The sequence below is a fragment of the Clarias gariepinus genome, chromosome 15, assembly GCF_024256425.1.
Source record: "Clarias gariepinus isolate MV-2021 ecotype Netherlands chromosome 15, CGAR_prim_01v2, whole genome shotgun sequence".
NCBI classification, from domain to species: Eukaryota; Metazoa; Chordata; class Actinopteri; order Siluriformes; family Clariidae; genus Clarias; species Clarias gariepinus.
The window spans coordinates 11,132,703-11,152,453 of record NC_071114.1 but is presented as its reverse complement, the minus strand read 5'-3'; the positions used below and the strand labels follow the sequence as shown (position 1 = coordinate 11,152,453).

Genomic DNA, 19,751 nt, shown 5'->3' with positions numbered 1-19,751 from the left:
GCCAGTTGTTGTTTTTCTCCCCCTTTATCAGCACATACTTTGTTCAACGTTTGTGCAATGGCTCTAATCATTTTTTTTTCTCTGATTCAAAATGTCTTGCTCTCTGATCTTCAGATTGGCTCATGTTCTTTTTTTCAACAGACTTCACAGGCAAAAGGAAGTTGTTCAACCAAGAGTAGACATTTAGAGTTATTAAATCTTTATACAGTCTTTCTAATAGGGGACACCTGGGCAACATGAATTTTTGATCATTTAAATAAAAGTTGCATTCAAACAAAGTGTCTTGTTCAAAGCATTAAGATGTGAAGGTTAGAAGATTAAAACTGTTTTAATATCTATCATTTCATATAATTTCTAATCTTAAACTCAGTTCACAGTAGAGAACTGGTCTGTAGGGGAGCAGAATTCGGCAATAGCTACTAAGCAAGACCAGTGGCAAACGCTTAGAGCTAACAAGGAGAATGATGGCAATAATTCTGCATATGAAAATAAGAAATCCTGGTGAGTCTTTCCAGTACCACATAATGGTAATACTAAAAGCTAAGTAGTTCTTTGGTTTTATTAATTATAACATTGTTTTTGCAACTTCACCAAGTCAGGGATCAGCAGGACCGCTGAGAAGTATTCCAGACGCTGTACAATTCGAGTATCTTCTGGCCTGTGCTATAAATCCTACAAATTTTAACCAAAAAAAGTTTCATACATTTCATGCCAAAAATTTATTTACTACTTTGCAGATATCACCACAACATAAGCATGAAATCTTACCACAGATCTAGACAAGATCTCGTTAAACAACCCCTGAATGCACTGAATTCAACCAACCATGCAATCAGAAGTTGAGCATCAACAGACGGCTAATGGATGTCCCCCTACTGTGCTACTGTGGAATCAAGTGGAATTTTTTTTTTTTTTTTGTGTGTGTGTGTGTGTGTGTTTGTTTGTTTGTTTTGTTTTCTTTATAGTTAGTTTTCATGAGCTTTAAAGAACAGAATGTCATTTATAAGTGTTAGCTATTTAGAAAGGATAATACAGCATTGCATAAATATCTATGAAGTCAGTTTAGTTAAAGTAAGTGACTGTAGCCAGCTCTTGAAGAGAGTATTGATTACTGATTATCATTATTTACTTGATTTGTGATGTAATGTAAAAACTTATTTGGGCTAATAAGTGTTCCTATATTACTTGTAGTGTGTGAATGAGCATGTGAATGATGTGTATGTGTGTGATGCTTTGTATCTCTCCTGGGATAGGCTCTAGCCTTCCCATGACCCTCTGTACAGGATAAAGTTGTAGAAATTGTAAGTGAGTAAGTGATTATGTAAAAACTGACGCTTTAAATGATTTATAGAGATTGAGTTTTTATATCTGCCCTGAAACAACGTTGCTAATTTGAGGCTTCAACAGATTATAAATTTAATAATTTTAATTAAAATTTTAATTTAATGCAACAATGAAAGAAGAAAACAACACTGCTTTTTAAAAAATGATTTAATTCAGCAAGAATTAAGACTGAATTCAAAAACGTATTTATTAGCTTTTAGGCAAAAGATTTTAATTGCAAGAATTGTTTTTCATTAACTGTAAATAACGCGGGGAAAAAACCCTCAAATAGTATAAGTCTTAATAGTTGAAATGAGTTTCAGCTCTTCTTTTGGAAGACATTTAACATCCTACAGTTGAATAGCTTTTAGTGATTCCACAAAAGATAACTTTAGTTTATTAATACTACTACTACTACTACTAATAATAATAATAATAAAAAGAAGAAATACAAATCGCAATCTTTATTACGATCTGCTCCGTATCGTTAACATATCGCTCACAGTGAGCTCGAGCCCAGTCACGCGCAATGGTTTTTTTCCCTCTCGCGCACCATATTGAGGAAGTAAAGAGACATAGGACAGTCTTGTGATTACTTTCTGATAATCAGAGGAAAATGTGGCTGGCTGTGTCGCTTGTAGTCGCTTTGAGTGTATCAGGATCATCGGCAGTGTGTCCCTGTACAGAGGAGAGGCTTTGTCAGCCAGTGCAAAATGAACACGAGTTCGAGGTGAGTGTTTTAGCTCCAGATTCCCCGTTTGTGAGTAAACATGTCATAGGCGCAGCGCGGTAATTACACTGTGTCACACTAGTGCTTGTTACGCTATGATAATACTCATAAATATGTATTAAAATAAGTGTTTTTTTTTTTTTTTTTTACCTTTCCATATTTAGCCACCAGAAACGTCAAATAAACAGGTCGTTAAGTTTTTTCATATATTATTTTTGTTTGTTTGTTTGTTTTTACTTTGGTTTCAGCTGCAGTAATACGAAACAGGATTATTTAACTAATCCCCATCATGCATTCCTGTTTTCCTGCATTCCTGTATTCTGTAGGCAAGGCACTGGGCTGTTTATAAGAAAATTATTGGTTCAAGCCCAGTCACCCCAATCTGTCACTATAAGACCCTAACCCTGTTTTCTTCAGGGGCATTCTATCATGACTGCCCCTGTGCTCTAATTGAAACTCATAACAACCTGACATATACAAAGATCCATAAAGTATTTTGCTATATTGGAACATATCCAGTAGGAGGCGGCACGGTGGCTTAGTGGTTAGCACTGTCACCTTGCACCTCCAGGGAGATTGCATGTTTTTTTCGTGCTTGGTGGGTTTCCTCCAGGGATTTCGGTTTCCTCCCACAGTCCAAAGACCTGCAGATTAGGTTAATTGGCATTCCCAAATTCTCCTAATGGTGTTATTGCATAGTTGCTATTGCACAAACATTTTACTGTACTGTATGTTTTTGCGAAAAACAGTATGCAGCACGATGACTGGTTTATTGGGACAGCTCTGATTGTACAGTCTAATATCAAAGCTTTGACAAAATTCACAGCTGGTAATTCCAGCATGATGTGGACACACTATGAATGTAACATGGAGTTGTTTCTCAAGTCTTAACATTAATAGAATAGCCAGTGCATTTGTGGTTTAAGATATGCCTTCCCTCTATTTCAGTATTTGTAAATATTATATTTTCTTCTGCAGGTATTCGTATTTGATGTTGGGGGTAAAGCATGGAAATTCTATGATTGGTCCATTGTGACGACAGTTGCTGCATTTGGAAAATATGACGCTGAGCTATTGTGCTATGCTCATTCTAAAGGAGCAAGACTGGTTTTAAAAGGTAGACTTTTTTTATTTGCCAGTGATTGTTTATTGGAACTCAAGTGTGCAGAAAAAAATTAATGTTATATCCATGAAGTACCTGTATTTATTTGTTTGTTTGTTTGTTTTCTTTACAGGTGATGTGCCCCTCTTAGATATTGTGGATGCTGCCAAAAGAAAAGCTTGGATCATGGAAAATGTCAATTTGGCTAAAAGACAGTTCATGGATGGCATAAACATTGACATTGAGCAGGCTGTAGAAGAGTCTTCACCTGAGTACCATGCTTTGACAGCCCTTGTCAAGGAGACAACTGAAATGTTCCACAGAGAAATTCCAGGTTCTCAGGTAAGATGCTAAGGAAATCACAAACAATGCCTTGATATCAGCTATAACTTCAATAGCTAACATTTAGTTCTCTTGTGACAAATCATAGGTATCATTCGATGTGGCTTGGTCACCTAAATGCATTGATAAGCGCTGCTATGACTACAAAGCAATTGCAGATTCCTGCGATCTGGTTTTTGTTATGTCTTATGACGAACAGAGTCAGATCTGGGGGGACTGCATTGCAATGGCAAATGCACCTTTAAATCAAACACTGACAGGTAAGAAATATAATTGGGGTTTTGGAGAATGCTTGATAACTGGAGGAACTTACTCATTTTTTTATGATTTGATTTGTGTTACAGCATATGATCAGTATATGGGGATGAAAATAGATTCCAAAAAACTGGTGATGGGAGTTCCTTGGTATGGTTATGACTACCTGTGTCTCAACTTATCTCAGGTAAAAAAAAAAAAAAAAGAAAGAAAGAAAGAAAACAAATGAATGCCTGTTGCCTGCTATTTTATCTAAATTTGTCTTGAGTATTTTACCAAAAGTTTTTTTTTTTTTCTCCTTTGGTTAATTTTTTTTTAATGCTGTCGAGACATGCCAAACCACAAGTTAACAATATAACCCTCACTATATTCGTCTATCAAAAGTTCTTACACTCAGAGTATGTCATACATTGACGTCAGACGCTGGAAATACAGTATCGCGGACCTTCACGATAAAAAAAGAAAAATTCTTTCTATGTCTCTTTTAAAAAAGGAGCATTTCTAAATGTCTTGGAAAGCCTGGAAAGTGTTTTCCAAAAGGAACATTTTTAGTGACTTACAAAAGAACTTGCATGTGGACAAAAAGCCAAAACACAGAATAATCCCCTTTTTTTTTTCTTTTTTTTTTAAATACCCACATGGACCCACAGGGGCCCTTACAATAAATTTGAACTTTCACAATTCAAAATAGCTATGTATTTCTACTGTGAATTTATTGCATTTTATTTACTTTAAACAATGCAGCTTTATCAAGTGTTTAAGTGATTGCTATACACAATGTTGTTTTTTTCTTAACTACATTTTTTTGCAAAGCTAACAGTTTGGCACTATTCTTTCAGAACATGTTTGTTTTATGCTCTGTACTGTTTTCCATTTTCCTAACTTAAATATACAAATTTTATGCATATTTACATTATTTAATGAACTCTATTTCTGTCTCACAGGAGGGCATCTGTACAATTCCTGAAGTGCCATTTAGGGGAGCTCCTTGCAGTGATGCATCTGGAAAGCAAATTCCTTACAGTACTATAATGAAGCAAATCAATAGCTCTGCGTCTGGAAGGCTCTGGGATAAAATCCAACAAGCTCCCTATTATAATTACAAGGTCTTTTTCATTTCTATTTTTATTTCTATTTTTATTTTCTATTTTTATTTTTAGTTCTATTTTTCCTAGTTTAATTTAATTTTTTATTTAATTTCTATCGTATTTCTTTTATTCATATTTATTTCTTATTTGTAAACTTTAATTCTCTTCTAGGGTCTATGACAGTCGTATAATGCATTTCACTACATTTCGTACTGTGTATGTTTGTGTATGTGACAAATAAATTTAAATTTGAATTTGAATTTGAATACAAATTCACATCAAACAACATTTTGAATGTCGTCATAGTGGCATACTGAATTAATAAATCACTTTTCAATTAACATCCCACAGGATGACAAGGGGACCATCCATCAAGTGTGGTACGATGATCCAGAGAGCATTTCATTGAAGGCTGCCTACGTAGGACAGCAGAAACTGAGAGGGATTGGCATGTGGAATGGAAATCTCCTTGACTACACAGATGACCCTGTTGTCCAGCAGCAAAGTGCAGAAATGTGGAATGCACTTATCCAAAAGCAACATACAGCATCTATAACGGTCTCCTAGAAGCCTCCTATTTAGTATTAAGTTTTTCCCAGAGCTAATGAAATACATATTGTAAGGCTTTTTTTCAACTGAAAAAAACATAAAATACTGAAAAACATTCTCAGTAAAAATGAAACTTTCCCACCAACTAAATGAGTTGACTCAAAAGATATTGAAGAATTTATGCACTGAAGTTTTTATTGTAAGCAATGATTTACAGTGTAATCTTAAAACACTGAATAAAAGAATATTTTATATTGTAAAGGGCTAAATATTACATTATTTAGTAGACACACTGTAAACTTTCTTAATTTCTTTTCCTATGAAAAAGCCTGTTCTGTTCATTAGCTGCCTCAATTAGGATTAAGAAATCATAGCATTTTAAATTTAGGAAGTTGCTGAAGTGAGTCATGATGTTATCCAAGGTCAGCAGAGCCGGTGAAAGACCCAGCAAATGAGCACTGAGACTTTTTCTGCATTAGTTCTGCTTTCAGGGATTGAAGCTCCATGGCAGCTTGTATCCTCAGCTAAAGTTTGCAGAAGAAAAACTGAAAGTTTTATATTTTTAGTGCAGGGATAAATGTGAATGTGGATTACATGACCATTTACATACCTTAATTTCTGTGTCAAGTTTCATTTTGGCATCATCAATGTTTTTCTTCAGGTTATCTATTTCACAACTTTCAGTCATAATCTGAATTATCAGGTCATTCTGTAAAAAGTTTATTAGTACTTTAGTTAAACACAAAGGGCTTGTTTTAATGTGGGATAAAAATGCTACTTTTTATTTGATTAGAACTACTAATTAGTAGTTCTATTTAGATTAAACATATATTGTAATACCCCTATCTTTCCTATGCAGACTCACGGTGAGGTGCGTTGTTAGGCACCGTGAGCCGCCGCGATTGCCCACCAACATTCCGCCAAGTTCTGCAAGGTCTAGATTTATTACACATTAAGTCAAAAAAAATTCTAGCCTTTTCTTATTTACAGCTCATGTACCCACTAAAAAATCTGAAATCCAGTAAATTACTACTTATACAGTATAAATATTATGTATGGTGCAGTCTAGTTTAGTACATGCAACTAAAATCATAAAGAAAACTGCTGATTTAAAAGATAGCTATGGACATCTTCCACAATGAGAATAAGGTAATTGCTGGAAGGGCTGGCTGTTCACAGAGTGCTCTATCAAAGTATATTCATGGAAAGTTGACTGGAAGGCAAAAGTGTGTTAGGAAAAGCTGCACAAGCAACAGGGACGTCTTTAGAAGATTTCTAATCAAAGATTATTCAAAAACTTGCTAGAACTTGACAAGGAGTGAAGTGAGTTGGGAGTCAGTGCATCAAGAGCCACCATGCATAGAGGTCTTCAACAACTGTTGCATTACTAGTGTGAAGCCACTTCTGAACCAGAGTCAGAAGCATCAGCAAACACCTGATAGTCTGGGTTAATGAAAAGAAAAACTGGGTTTTCCACAGTTGGTGATGATTTTAGGATGCCTTGTTACCTGCTGGTGTTGGTCCACTGTGTTTTATCAAGGTCAAACTCAATGTAGCTGACAATCAGGAGGTTTTAGAGCATTTCATGCTGCTAACTTCATGCTGCTAACAAGCTTTGTGGAGATGCCAATTCTCTTTTCCAGCAAAACTTTTTTTTTAGAACAAATTTTTCATAAGCTGTAATAACTGAAATTTAAAAATCCTTGAAATATTTCACCGTATGCGTAAAAAATCATGATGTTCGATTTTAAGAGTGTCTGTTAAGATTTCTTAGCAAATTAATTAAATGTAAATGAGTAGTCTGACTAGCTAACTAACTGCTTCATGTTTTTCATGTGTTTCCCAATCACTGTTTTTGACTGAGTAGTGAAATAGCTGACCTTTGTACTTGACAGTTTCCCTGCTCGTCTTTGTTTGTTTCGTCCATCTCTGGCCTGTAGTTGCTGAACCAATTTGTTGTAAAATGTCTCAAGTTCCTGGCGAAGCCTTTTTAAAGTTTCTTCCAGTGGCGCTGTGGATTTTTTGGTGTCAAAATACCTTCTTTTCCATTTGTCTCGTGCTGGTGGTTGTGGATTAGAGGACAAGAGCCGTTTTATGATTGAGACTTAAAGTATGTCGTTTACAAATGCAACTAGTGTATACCTTTCATTAAATGAATTATCATTAACATTTTAAAACCAATGTGTACCTTGGTTCCTATAGTGTCTGTTCAGAGCTAGCAGTTCTTTTCCTTTTCTCAGAAGTTCTTGTCTTGTCTTTTCTAGTTTTTTTCTCTCTTCTTTGACCAGTCTGATTTCTTTCAGCAGATCATCCCCTAGGTTTGGCATTTGATTTATTGATTTATTTATAATTTATTCTTTCCTATTCATCTTTTATTTTATTGCATTGGAATTTAAGATTTTAGTAACATCTCACTGTTAGATGAAAGTTCAGGTGTGGTCTTTTGCTCATGGAGAGGCTGGGAAAGGGCGCGAGGAGTTGAATCACACAAAACAGGGGCTATCGTTTCGGCTCTATCCACATGCAGCTGCTGTAAAAAGAAGCACACAAGGCACTTTCTGCAATAAAGCCTTTCATGCACCTTCATTGCAGACTGGACAGGAAAGCAACCCTGCTGGAATTTTAGGCAGCCCCTAAAGGTCATAGTGTATTTACAAGGTTCAGGCATTTATGAGTATAAGACTTCCCAGGTCTTCTGGGTGACTCATTCAGAAACATTTTTTAGCTTACATTTAAGAAGACAATTAAAAAATATTAGATGAATGTGACCCTCAATCAATATCTCACCTCATCACCTGGTTTCTTTCTGGATAGCTTCAAGGTTGTAGATAGTTTAGATTTCCTAAATTGTAGAACATTATGGAAAATACAAGTCTTATTGAGCAATTTCCGCTTTACTTTCACAGCATGTTTTTTATTACAAATCCACCTTTTACAATATTACCTTCCTTGTGAGTGGAATAACTCAGTATTTGGATCCTCCGTTATGTCTGGTACTTCAGTATCTCTAAAGTTTCTCGGGAAACAAGGTTTTATCCCATTTCTCTCAGTTTCATTTGGAGCTGCTTTGCTGGGGCACATTTCTGCATTAAAAATATTTAAACTGTATCAATTATTTGCATACAGATTTGAATGATAATATAAAAGGACAGCTTGAGTTCACAAAAGAATAGCCTCTTCCCAAGCATAAATTGTTACCATGCTGCTTTACTGCAAACTCCTCTTGGACATTCCAACACATTTTGGAAGCGTCAGTCCACACAGAGTATTCACATCCTGGAGTGTCTTGCTCCCTCCCCTCCAAAGAACTGGAGCTACTCTCATTTCCTAAACTTCGGGCTAGGACATATTGCTGGGGCCCTTGTTTGATTAGTGGGAATTTAGTGGGTTCTTTTGTCTGGCCAGGTGCAAAAATGGGTCTAGGAGGATAACATGTCTGAGAATCGGTGTTGTAAAGAACAGTGCCTGAGCTTAGCGACCTGGAGCAATGGCTGTTGAAATTCTCTTTAACTGGCAGCAGGTACAGCTCTGGGTAAGGAGACTGAAATGTAGGAATAAATAAAATACAAAAAAGGATTATGAAAAATATACCCATGCTATAAAAAAATCTGTACAGATGCTCATTTTGATAAAATGCTTACATAAGGTGGAGCAAAGGATTTTGCTTTTAGGTCTTTCTCTTGTTTGGCTTTGACCTGGTATACAACAAATTCAGACATATTTAAAAAAGAATTGTGTTTTTTAATCACTGATGATACAGTACTGTGCAAAAGTATTAGGCACATGAAAATAACTGATGTAAAGCAATTGTGTCTTCAAAAAAGTTTCTACATAAAAAACATACTATAACATGCAGTAAACAGTAATTAATGAAGCAAAGTCAATAATTGGTGTGATTCCCTTTTGCTTAAAATATAGTAAATTTGTGTAGTTTTATATGAAAATGATCTGCTTAGTTTGCAGAACATTCTGCAAAACCAGCCCCAGTCCTTCAGAGGACTTTGTTGCACCTGCCTAAGACTTTGGCAAAGAACCACAAAAACACACACATGCAAGAGAGAGAGATCATACTGTAGTTATATAAGTATTATTTCTGCACAGGCTACCCACCATTGCTAGGCTTCTACCAACACATTTTAAGAAGTAATATCTGTCCATAACCTCAGATCGGAGGAGTAATGACCCAAGTTCTTCTCTAATGGCTTTGAGACTTTTGTCTGGATGTACTCTGAAATATAAAAATGAATACAAAATAGTTTTACACATTACTTATATAGAAGGTCTCACAATATTCCAGTTAAGTGTAACATAATATACTGAGCTTTGGAGCTTTTTATTCCTGACATTTATTACCATTAGGTCTAAGTTGACAATATTTATAGATAGATTTTGAATTAACCATTTTTTTAGACAAGGGATCAGTTAAATAACATGATCTCAGCTATTAAATGTAATAGTTTTGATAAAGGAGAATTTTTATTTTCACATCTGTAATAACTTTTTTTTTATATTATAGCTTCCAAACTACTTTTATTTACATCATGCATCCCAGTACTAGCATCTAGTTATCTATTTACTATGAAGAGAAAAGTTAGTTAAATGCATTTCATATGCCAACTCGCCTGATAAATCCTCCTGATATGAAGCTGTCTATGGCTTCGACGGACACTTTATTCAACCTTGAGTTCCACTGCTCGTCTGGCACAAAAAACACATGGAGCTCCACACACTGCTCCGAGCATCAACATTACACAGGTGACTAATAAAATACAGCTTTGCATAATTCTATAAAATGTTACAGTAACCACAAGCATTCGAAAATTAGTCAGTAGGCTCATGAAATGGTGAATTTAAATGCAACAAATTATTTTTATGTTACAGTAATATTTAATCAAATTATTTATATTACTCAGCCATTCTGTTTTACTTTTATTTTTAGGTGTTGTTTATTTATAAAGAAGAATATTTGTCTAATGTAGAATTGCATTAGGAATATTACATCTTAATAGCATTATTTCACAAAAAAAAAAAAGAAAAAAAAAAGCCTCAGCTTGTGGGACATACCTCTGAGGCTGTAGCTCTCTCACGCATGTAATAGTTCATTGCAGGACTTTATTTTCAGCACGCCTTGTAACCCTTCAAGATGCAGTGACCAATTTGGATTGACCAGCTGTATGTGAATGAAACCTCTACACATTATCTCGAGGTAGGAGGGGGAGAGTCCGAAGTTACAATCTTGGGTACTTAAACACTGGCAGTTAATTTTATAGTCCACAAGTTTTTTTTTTTTTTTAACCACAGGGATTTTTTTATAGCCTTATGAACAGACAGAATGTCAGTGTTTTATGCTTCAATTCATATATATATATACACACACACACACTACCGTTTAAAAGTTTGGGGTCACTTGCAATTTTTTCTTTTTTGTTTAGTGATTTATTTTTTACATTCTACAACAATACTGGGGATTTCAAAACTATAAAATAGCACATATGGAATTAGGTAATTATGTAACAACAAGAAAAACAACAGTTAGTTGTTACTTTAAGACACAGAGGTCAGCCTTTCTGTAATAGTTCTTGCAAGAACAGTATTGTCAAGCACCATAATGAAACTGGCTCTCATGAAGGCCATCCCAGGAGGGCGAGACCAAAACCTACCTCTGCAGCAGAAGAGAAGTTCCTTTAGAGTTATCAGCCTGAAAAATGACCAATTAACAGCACCTCAGATTAGAGGCGTTATGAAGTCTTTACAGAGAATAAGTAGCAGACACATCTCAATATCAACTGTTCAAAGGAGATTAATGCATTTTTTGGACGCCTTCAGCATTCCTTTACAATGTAGAAAGAAATAAAAATCAGGAATGATCGCAGATGCACTGGCAGGTGCCAAGTCCTGCTGAAAACAAAAAGTCTATCTCCATATATCTTTAAAATGTTAAAAAAATGTCCAAATTCTCCTTGTAGGTGACGGTGTTGATGTTTTACTCGAAAAAACACTGGTCCAACAGCAGCAGATGAAACGGCACCCTAAATTATCACAAACTGGAAACTTCACACTGGACTGAAGCAACACTCCACTTCTCTTTCTCCTTAGCCAACGTACGATGCGTCTGACGACTGGTTTCAATTTTCTGAAGCCTGCAGTTATCTCAGCTGCTAGTGCACCTTTTCCTTTCACACTTTACCATTTCAGTCAACTTTCCATGAATATGCATTGATACAGCACTCTGCGAACAGCTAGCCTTTTCAGTGATTACCTTCTGTGACTCATCATTCTTGGACAAGGTGTTAAAGCAATTTCCCTCTGGGCATAATAAAGTTTTTTGAATCTTTGAATAATCCTCTGGACAACTATCATGTCAGCATTTTTCCCCAAGCATGTACTTAATTAGACAGATACACAGAATTTTACTGTATGAATAGTAATTTACTCAAACTTACCAGGAGATATTCTAATTTTCTGATCCTAATTTTTCCCCATAGGTTGTAAATTGTAATCATTGAAATGAAAACAAAAAAAAAAGTTTGAATGATTGGTGCCTTTTTAGGAGATTTGGTTGCTACTATAGTTGTGTATCTAGAATATAGCTTAAAATCAGAAGAGAATTAACCAACTGAGTTGACAGTGCTGGGTAATCATCTTTTTAGGGGTTATTTTTTTCATTGTTTTTGAATCTGTCTATATTACAAAGCAAATACTTAGACAAACATCTTCATGTGTGATTAAATTAGGATAAGTTAATCTGGATAATATACGAATATCTTGACAAATCTTTAGTTCTATTACTGAAATTTGTTAACTAGACACCAAACAAATAAAATGTTTGAAGACAAAAAAGCTAAACTGGTGAATGTATTGTCCTGAATTACTGAACAAAAAAAGTTATTCAAATGGCTTTCAGTCAGTTTAAACAAAGGAGAAAGACATACTGCTTCAGAATATAATGATGTATAAAGATAATGTAGTCAGTCAACATCATAACACATTATAATATACATCACAACGTCCAGCTGCACAAGTGTGACAATATGTCCTCAAAATCTAAGACCCCCCCCTCCAATTCATTCATCAGTAAATCATCATCTTGACTCATTATCAGAATTGCAACTGGTATATTTTTACAATAAAAACAAATTAATCTGTTGCATTTTAAATGTTACGATCAAAATCATCTTATGTGGATGACATTTTATTCCCCTAGGTCTTTAAAGATGGAATTTTCTTCTGCTTGTGTCCATTTCATGGCGCTGAAATACAAATGGGAGAGGTTTTTTATTATTATTATTATTATTTATTTTTTTATTTAAAACGTTTCTTGAAAATGATGTCAAATTAAAACACAACTATGCTTAGAAAAAGCTTTCAAACTCACCTTATGAACCCATTCATACTCTCCAAACTTGGAGTCAAATGTCCCTTTCTGCAGTGACCGTAGCTTAAGAGTGAACCGGGGCCCTAGTTCCTGGATACCCACTTTCTTCTCATTTTTGAAAATGTATCTGCACAAGACAAAAACAAAATATAAACAGAAGTAAAATACATTTTAATAACAGCCTTAAGAAAACTTTTATACTTAGAAAAGAGTATAAAGTTGTATAAAGATAATGTAGTTAGTCGTTCAACACCATAACACATAATATACATCACAACGTCTAGCTGCGTTGTGTGACAAGTGTGACAATATGTCCTCAAAATCTAAGAAATAGGCTAATTATCTGTTGGCAATATACAGCCAACTTTTAAACTTTTTTTAAAACTGTAGACGGTTTACTTTTAAAATAACCAATTTAGCAAAATAGCAACATAAATCACTTGAATATATCAGAATAGTTTTAGCGTGATTTTAACTTTAGCGAAATGAAAAAAAAAAAAAAAAAAACAGTCAGACAAAAAAAATTTATATAACACTTCAGGAAAATAATAATATGTATATAATTATTATTATTATTATCATATATGTAGTATTAATATATAACATGCATAAATATTTGGTACTAATTTATTGCTACAAGTTTTTATTTTCCTGAAGTGTGTATACATTTTTTTCTGACTCTGTATAGTCAGACAGACAAATAGTTAAACAGGTCATTTTAAATAGGACATTTTAAAATGGCAAACATACCCACATAAACAATACTGAGACCAGGGAGGTATTCCAGAAAGCTTGGTTAACTTACCATTTGGTTAATCTTAACCTCTGGGTTGATTAACCCCAAACCCGCATACCGCGAGTATGTCGGTTCCAAAAGACCTGATAAAAGTAAGTTTAATCAACACTCTACTGGTTACCCAGAGTTAGTGCGCGTGCACGGTGCATTTATAAAGACATTTTCAATAGATCACCGATTTCACTACTCAAAATGAAAAATCAAAGTGAAAAAAAGAGAGCGGCGCATTTCACAAGGGGTTTTAATGCGCGCATATGAGGAATTCAAACCAATAATAATGATAAAAAGCAATACGGCTGCATCGGCTAAAGAAAGAGAGCCGGCATGGCAAAAAGTAAAAGACAGAGTAAATGCGTGAGTGTATTAAATTGCAAATTTAACATCGCCTTCCCTTTTATTATAATACAAAAAAATTTAACATCCCTTCCGCATCCTTTTGGCTGTTAAATGAAAGCCTTTACATTTCCTGCCATTCATTTCTTTAGGTTAAAATACCAATGTATACTGACTAGGTTGTTGCCTGTACATTGCTACTATGAATAAATTTCCTATTAACATCGTCTCCCTCATTTATTGAAGAAGCTTTAACAGGAATGTGTTTGCCATCAATGCACCCAATTACATTTGAAAACCCTGAAATAGAAAGTCATATATTGAAGGATTGTGTGTGTGTGTGTGTGTGTGTGTGTGTGTGTGTGTGTGTGTGTGTGTGTGTGTGTGTGTGTGTGTGTGTGCGCGTCATCGATTTTACTATAAAGGACAATCCTGCCACTCTGTGGAATTCCCCTAATAACATGCAGAGGTTTATGGCCAGGGAACTGTACACACGTGTGTAAGAAGTGTTTAAGTGCCAGACATACAGTTGCCTTTCACATATGCTCTGCATCGCCCACGTTGTACAAAAAATGCCCTAACGCAAAAAAACAAAGTACTATGTACAGAATGTTTTCTAAGCGCAGACCCGCCGTTTGTGACATTTGCAATATGCGGTTTCAAGAGATGTGTTAAGTAAATCAACGATTTCATTGAAAACCAATAACGCTCTTTCAAATAATCATTAGGAAATGAAAAATCATCAATACGCGGTCTTATAACTCTCTCCTGGCGAAATTTTTTTTTTTATAATTTGTGCCTCCACGTCCATGGGATCATCATTAAAAGTGCGCGCCATGCTGAATAACCTTCTGAAAAACTTACCCTGGAACATAACCTGCTAGCAAGCAGGTTATCTTCAGAGAGTAAGTTGCTATGGTTACATACATACCCAGAAAGTTATCTCCGTTTTTGGAACCGAAAGTTGAGGTTATCCACTAACTTACCCTCAAACTTATCAGGGTATGTCACATAACCTGGAACTTTCTGGAATACCCCCCAGAGTCACTAGTAACACAGACATGTTCAATGTGACTCCAACAAAAATAGTCAGCCTCAACAATTGGCCTTAGTAGAATTTAAGTAACACAAAGTATTACAATATTCTAATAAAAAAAAAATAATAATAAACCTATTCTACATCCATTACCTTGACCCTTTATTCTGAATAATTCCAGAAAATGAACTTTATGATGCTTTTAGTCACCTTTCCTCTTACTACTGTGTAATCATATCATCCTAATTCTTCTCTATAAAACAAACAAAATTTAGAAGGACACATGAAGCGCCACTTAACTGTACCTCCAGAGAGTTATTAATCAACAGCAGGAGGTTTCTATACCTGTGAAACCTGAAGAAGATAAAGTCTCGCTGGTTGTGGAACGTGGCAACCTGTCGACCAACAAACTGTGGATCCTGAGGAAATAATGCAGCAAACATACGGCCGATGCTGTGGCCCAGTCTAGTGGTGAAGTTATTCAGTATGACCTCTGGGTGGTGTTCTGTTGGTGCCTTTCCTTTTCTCTGTACAATAAAAAACAAAGAGAGAATAGGAATGGAATAAACAAAGGTATTATTTAAAATGCAGGATAAAAAAAATCTGATAGATAGAAGCACTTGAAAATGTATGATAAGACTGTTTAAGAGAGTGGACTTAAAAATAATTAGAATATTTTAATCTCTTATAGGGGGGGAGGAACCCATGATGCATGTACTTTGGTACAATTGATCGCTTCTCCACTCATTAGAAAGTTTTACAAACCTTCATCTCTTTTCGGAGTCGAACACTGCTGACTTTAAAATGTGCAGTCGGCCCATCAGGAAGGTGACAAAGAACTAAACCATCTTTGAAAATCTCAGGTTAAGGAAAACATTCAAAAGTGTGTTTTTTATATGCACCACAGCATGGCTATATACACAAGCAAGTATATTTTCAATCAAAGTTATACAACAATAGAGAGGAACCTGAATATCTTCTAGATAAAGGATACTTGGCATCTTTCTGTCTTCGTTGATGACCATGAGATAAGTGAAGTCTCGTGATATACACTGAGGAATGATCTTCTTCAAAGCAAGACCTCTTCTGTAGTACACATGTGCATTTGGTACGACTGTAGCTAACTGCTCACAAAACCGTACAGTTCTCTGAAATGAATAGGGGGAATTAAATTGCACTGTTATTTCAGTTTTCCAAACATCCAAGAATGCATTCATTATAAAGGACATGGACGCAGCACAGGACAATATATACTTTGCACACTCTTTGGGATCCATACCGTTAAGAGAGTGGCCAGGGAGTTTATAGGTAACCTTATGAATGTTTCAAAAACACACTTTTAAATATAATACAGTTTTTAATAGCTAGAATGAGCTTACGCCTCTTGGTCTGTCTGAGGTGGTTATAAGAACTTTAGGGTTTACAAGTTTGTTAAAGTACGCCGAGAACTCATCTGTCCCTTCATCAAAAGCCACCTATGAACAGAAACATGGTCGAATGAACAACAGAAGCAATAATACCATTGCCAGTATTACTCAAACATTTCTGGAGACATATTCATACCTCTTCATCTTCTGGGTCTACTACAGTCTCGTCGTATATTCTCTGATTTTCAATAGTCTTTGGAACTTCTTTCGGCGGTGCCTGTATAATTGCATGAACCAAAAAAATATTGCTTGCATTTGCACTCTGTGACTTTAAAATTTGAATTTTCCTGCAAAAGTGCTAAATGGTGAACATGAAAATTCACGTACCTTATCACCAAGTGCTTCTCTCTCCTTTTTTCTTTTCTTTCTTAACTGCAATTTTTGCTGAGGTGGAGAAAAAGATATTAGTAAAAATAAATTTGCAATGCATTGAGCACACTGACAAGTGGTCCGATACAAGACAATGTACTAATTGTTAGTTTCGTATCAATAATTTCAGAGTCGACCGTGCGTCCACGCATGCACATTTTTTCCAGTATTGGCTACCGTGCATATTTAGATGTACGCTAACAATGTTCTGGTGAGATCTTACAACGTTATCTCACTAACTGACAGTTTGTGCTGCTTGTGCAAAAGAGTGGTGAGTTTCCCTGTTGACGTAGCACTGCGGAACCGTTTCTGCTCAAAAATAAATCAACCACTTCGGCGCTATGATCTATTGACCATGCAGCATTCAATTACAAAAATTTTTAATCAGTTCTAAGGTTTGTCAGATTCTTAAGACATTCTCATACTCTAAAGCAGTGAAAATCATCTGAATCACCTATGCCATACCAACACTACGTGGCTGCATTTGTAACTTTTGGGTTTCCAGTGTCACCTAGTGGGAACTCGGTGACAATGTTTCAGGGAACAAGGGGCATTTTGGCGCATGTCCACAAGACTGTGGTACAAGTAATCCTTGCCATACATTGACAGTTATCTAAAGTTACAGAACAACAGTTAAATATGTACATATGAGTGTGCTTTAAAGTTCTTCCATGTTAGATTTTTCTCCCCTTGTAAGGTACATAGGTGTTTTTTTTTGTCATTTGTACTCTCTTTTTTGAATACAGTTGGTTCTCTATTGTTACCTGTGATTGTCATTCTGTAATGTTTTTATCAGCAAAAACATTCTGTAATGTTTTTATCAGCAAACACCTAGTTAACCCAGTGTAAGTATGTATCCAATGTTGTAAACATTAAAGCACTTTTTGTAAGTCGCTCTGGATAAGAGCGTCTGCCAAATGCCTAAATGTAAATGTAATGTGGATTGTAGCGTAACTTGAAGCTATTTGGTTTTCTTAGGTAATTATTGGGTATTTTCAGGCTGGAAAAGGTATGAATTGTGGGCAGGGCTTTGCAACATATATTGAAGGTGTTTTCAGCTTTAACGTTCTTCTGTGTTGGAATTTCTCACTTGCAAGGTAGGTTGTTGACGTTTTGTACCCTCTTCTTTAAAAACACTTGGCTCTACAATGTTACCTAGGATTGTTGTTGTGTAGTGTTGATTTTAGTGTGATTTGAAGTTTCAGGTTGTAAAAGGTGCGTATTGTGGGCAGAGCTTCACTACGTATACTGAAGGTTTATAAGGTCATATTACTGAGTAATATGCAGTAAAAACTTGCCTGGAGAAGTCTAAAATCTTGCAAGTGAAGTGCTCTCTTTGGATACAAAAAAGTAAACATGCATAAGCCTAAACAGTCCAGCCTGTGGTCAACGTTTCCACAATGGTCCTGTTCAGTCTCACCAAGCATTGATGCACTGAAAACTTTCTTACAAAAAAAATAAATATTTTCTTACAAAAAAGTAGTGTAGGAGTATATATTTCAGAGAACCAAGATACATTTGACAAAAAGCAGATAAAAGTATTCAACAAGAAGATTTTCAGTTATTCATGTGGGGTTACCTCAACGTTGAGGTATGTCACCTGGAGATTCCTGTTGTCTATTCCACACACTATACCTGTTTCAACAGGTATACCATTTAAAACCACAAAAACCTGTCAAACCATAACACCCTCTATAATGCAGCCTCCTTTGCGCCCATCAGTGTCGTAAAAAGTGATGTCACACTTTCCTTGGCGCAGTCCTACTCCTTGCTGATAAAATAAATAAATCAATAAAGTACTTTATGAAGCTTTCATGTCCTACACTGAGAAAGGAATACTGCCCCTGCCTTTGGAAGCAACACAAAATGTCTGTGGCTTCTTTGCTGCCCTTTTTTAAATGTATGAAGTTAAGCGCTACCATTAGTCCTGCATCATGCCAACAGTAAAGCATCCTGAGACTATTCCTGTGCGGCTGTTTCTCAGCCAAGAGAGTGGGCTCACTCCCAATTTTGCCTAAGAACACAAAGAATGGTACAAAAACATCCCCTGAGAGCAACTTCTCCCAGCCATCCAAGAACAGTTTGGTGATGAAGACCTTTTCTAGCACCTTGCCATAAAGGCAAAACTGATAAGTGGATCGGGGAACAAAACATAAAAATTTTGCATCCATGGCCAGAAAAAACTTCCCAGACCTTCCCATTGAGAACTTGCGATCAATCCTCAAGAGGTAGTGGACAGAAAGAAAAAAAAAGAAGAAGAAAAAAACACCAAAAATTCTGACTAACTTTGATTATGCAAGAATGAGTTGCCATCAGTCAGGATGTGTCTCAGAAGTTGATTTGACAGCATGGCAGGGAGAATTGCAGAGGTCTTGAAAAAAGAGGACTGCAAGTATTGACGCTTTGCACAAAATTGATGTAACTGCCAATAAAAGTCTTTGATACTTACTTTTTGTAATTATGCTTCAGTTTAGTAACATCCGACAAAAAGATCTAAAAACAGTGTAGCAGCAAACTTTGTAAAAAATTATATTTCTTTTCTGGAATTTCCTTCGGGACCAATAAAATATCTATCTATCTATCTATATTTCACACACACACACACACCACTGTTGTTACCTAGGTTTTCATTCAAGACATATTTCTCGTGAGATTATATACTGCAGGCTCTTATCTAACTTTTATTTAAACTCACCTTTCTTTTCTCCTGCTTGAGCTTCATAAACATAAGATGTCTTCGCTGTTTATTTTTTATTTCCGACAGGCTGAATGTAGGAGGCAGAGAGGAGCCTAAAGGTTCTGCGGCTTCCGACAGTTCTGGGTCATTTTCAGCTGATTTCTCTTCACTTTTCTTTTGCTTCTTTTGTTTTTTACCTTTACCCTTAAAGCTGGGCGCATCTTCAGACACCGGCACCTCAACGAAATCCATGTTTTAACTGCTAAGCGTTCACTGCGAACGCACGTGTGTTTACAGAACGTTTCCGGGTTAGCCGGAAATGTTCGTGGTGTTATTAACTTGCGCATGC

The 19,751-nt window shown here is 35.7% G+C and overlaps 4 protein-coding genes across 4 annotated transcripts in view; 2 read left to right on the top strand and 2 right to left on the bottom strand.

Annotated features, from left to right (window-relative positions):
• Window positions 1-1,886: 1,886 nt before the first annotated feature.
• ctbs (chitobiase, di-N-acetyl-) lies at window positions 1,887-5,650 on the top strand. The gene is made up of 7 exons (XM_053512615.1): window positions 1,887-2,053; window positions 3,032-3,170; window positions 3,289-3,497; window positions 3,586-3,757; window positions 3,842-3,939; window positions 4,697-4,858; window positions 5,192-5,650. Exons 1-7 carry the CDS (start codon window positions 1,940-1,942, stop codon window positions 5,405-5,407), a joined length of 1,110 nt encoding a protein of 369 aa, XP_053368590.1. The 5' UTR covers window positions 1,887-1,939; the 3' UTR covers window positions 5,408-5,650.
• Window positions 5,651-5,732: 82 nt separating this feature from the next.
• Window positions 5,733-10,480, bottom strand: spata1 (spermatogenesis associated 1). Its single transcript, XM_053513585.1, has 10 exons — window positions 10,454-10,480; window positions 10,012-10,118; window positions 9,500-9,617; window positions 9,031-9,084; window positions 8,652-8,930; window positions 7,805-7,919; window positions 7,578-7,703; window positions 7,270-7,448; window positions 6,000-6,098; window positions 5,733-5,913 (listed from the first exon to the last, which is right to left on the bottom strand). Exons 1-10 carry the CDS (start codon window positions 10,478-10,480, stop codon window positions 5,803-5,805), a joined length of 1,215 nt encoding a protein of 404 aa, XP_053369560.1. The 3' UTR covers window positions 5,733-5,802.
• A 2,004-nt stretch (window positions 10,481-12,484) lies between these two features.
• Window positions 12,485-19,711, bottom strand: rpf1 (ribosome production factor 1 homolog). Its single transcript, XM_053512918.1, has 9 exons — window positions 19,421-19,711; window positions 16,684-16,740; window positions 16,493-16,573; window positions 16,309-16,404; window positions 15,924-16,077; window positions 15,695-15,777; window positions 15,275-15,456; window positions 12,765-12,891; window positions 12,485-12,639 (listed from the first exon to the last, which is right to left on the bottom strand). Exons 1-9 carry the CDS (start codon window positions 19,652-19,654, stop codon window positions 12,598-12,600), a joined length of 1,056 nt encoding a protein of 351 aa, XP_053368893.1. The 5' UTR covers window positions 19,655-19,711; the 3' UTR covers window positions 12,485-12,597.
• The window catches only part of uox (urate oxidase), a 13,784-nt gene continuing 11,837 nt past the window's right edge, over window positions 17,805-19,751 (top strand). The window contains exon 1 of the mRNA XM_053512919.1: window positions 17,805-17,822. The gene's annotated coding sequence lies outside the window, so the exon portion shown is untranslated. The remainder of the gene's footprint in view (window positions 17,823-19,751) is intronic.

Bases quoted from the DNA above. Each gene is read 5' to 3' on its own strand.
- ctbs (XM_053512615.1), top strand. From the start codon at position 1,940: ATGTGGCTGGCTGTGTCGCTTGTAGTCGCTTTGAGTGTATCAGGATCA. The intron at 3,498-3,585 runs GTAAGATGCTAA...GACAAATCATAG, and splicing joins GAGAAATTCCAGGTTCTCAG to GTATCATTCGATGTGGCTTG. The intron at 3,758-3,841 runs GTAAGAAATATA...TTTGTGTTACAG, and splicing joins TTTAAATCAAACACTGACAG to CATATGATCAGTATATGGGG.
- spata1 (XM_053513585.1), bottom strand. From the start codon at position 10,480: ATGCGTGAGAGAGCTACAGCCTCAGAG. The intron at 8,931-9,030 runs GTAAGCATTTTA...CCTACATTTCAG, and splicing joins AATCCTTTGCTCCACCTTAT to TCTCCTTACCCAGAGCTGTA. The intron at 7,449-7,577 runs GTACACATTGGT...CACAACCACCAG, and splicing joins CAGACACTATAGGAACCAAG to CACGAGACAAATGGAAAAGA.
- rpf1 (XM_053512918.1), bottom strand. From the start codon at position 19,654: ATGGATTTCGTTGAGGTGCCGGTGTCTGAAGATGCGCCCAGCTTTAAG. The intron at 15,778-15,923 runs GTATCCTTTATC...AGATTTTCAAAG, and splicing joins CGAAGACAGAAAGATGCCAA to ATGGTTTAGTTCTTTGTCAC. The intron at 15,457-15,694 runs GTTTGTAAAACT...TTTATTGTACAG, and splicing joins GACTCCGAAAAGAGATGAAG to AGAAAAGGAAAGGCACCAAC.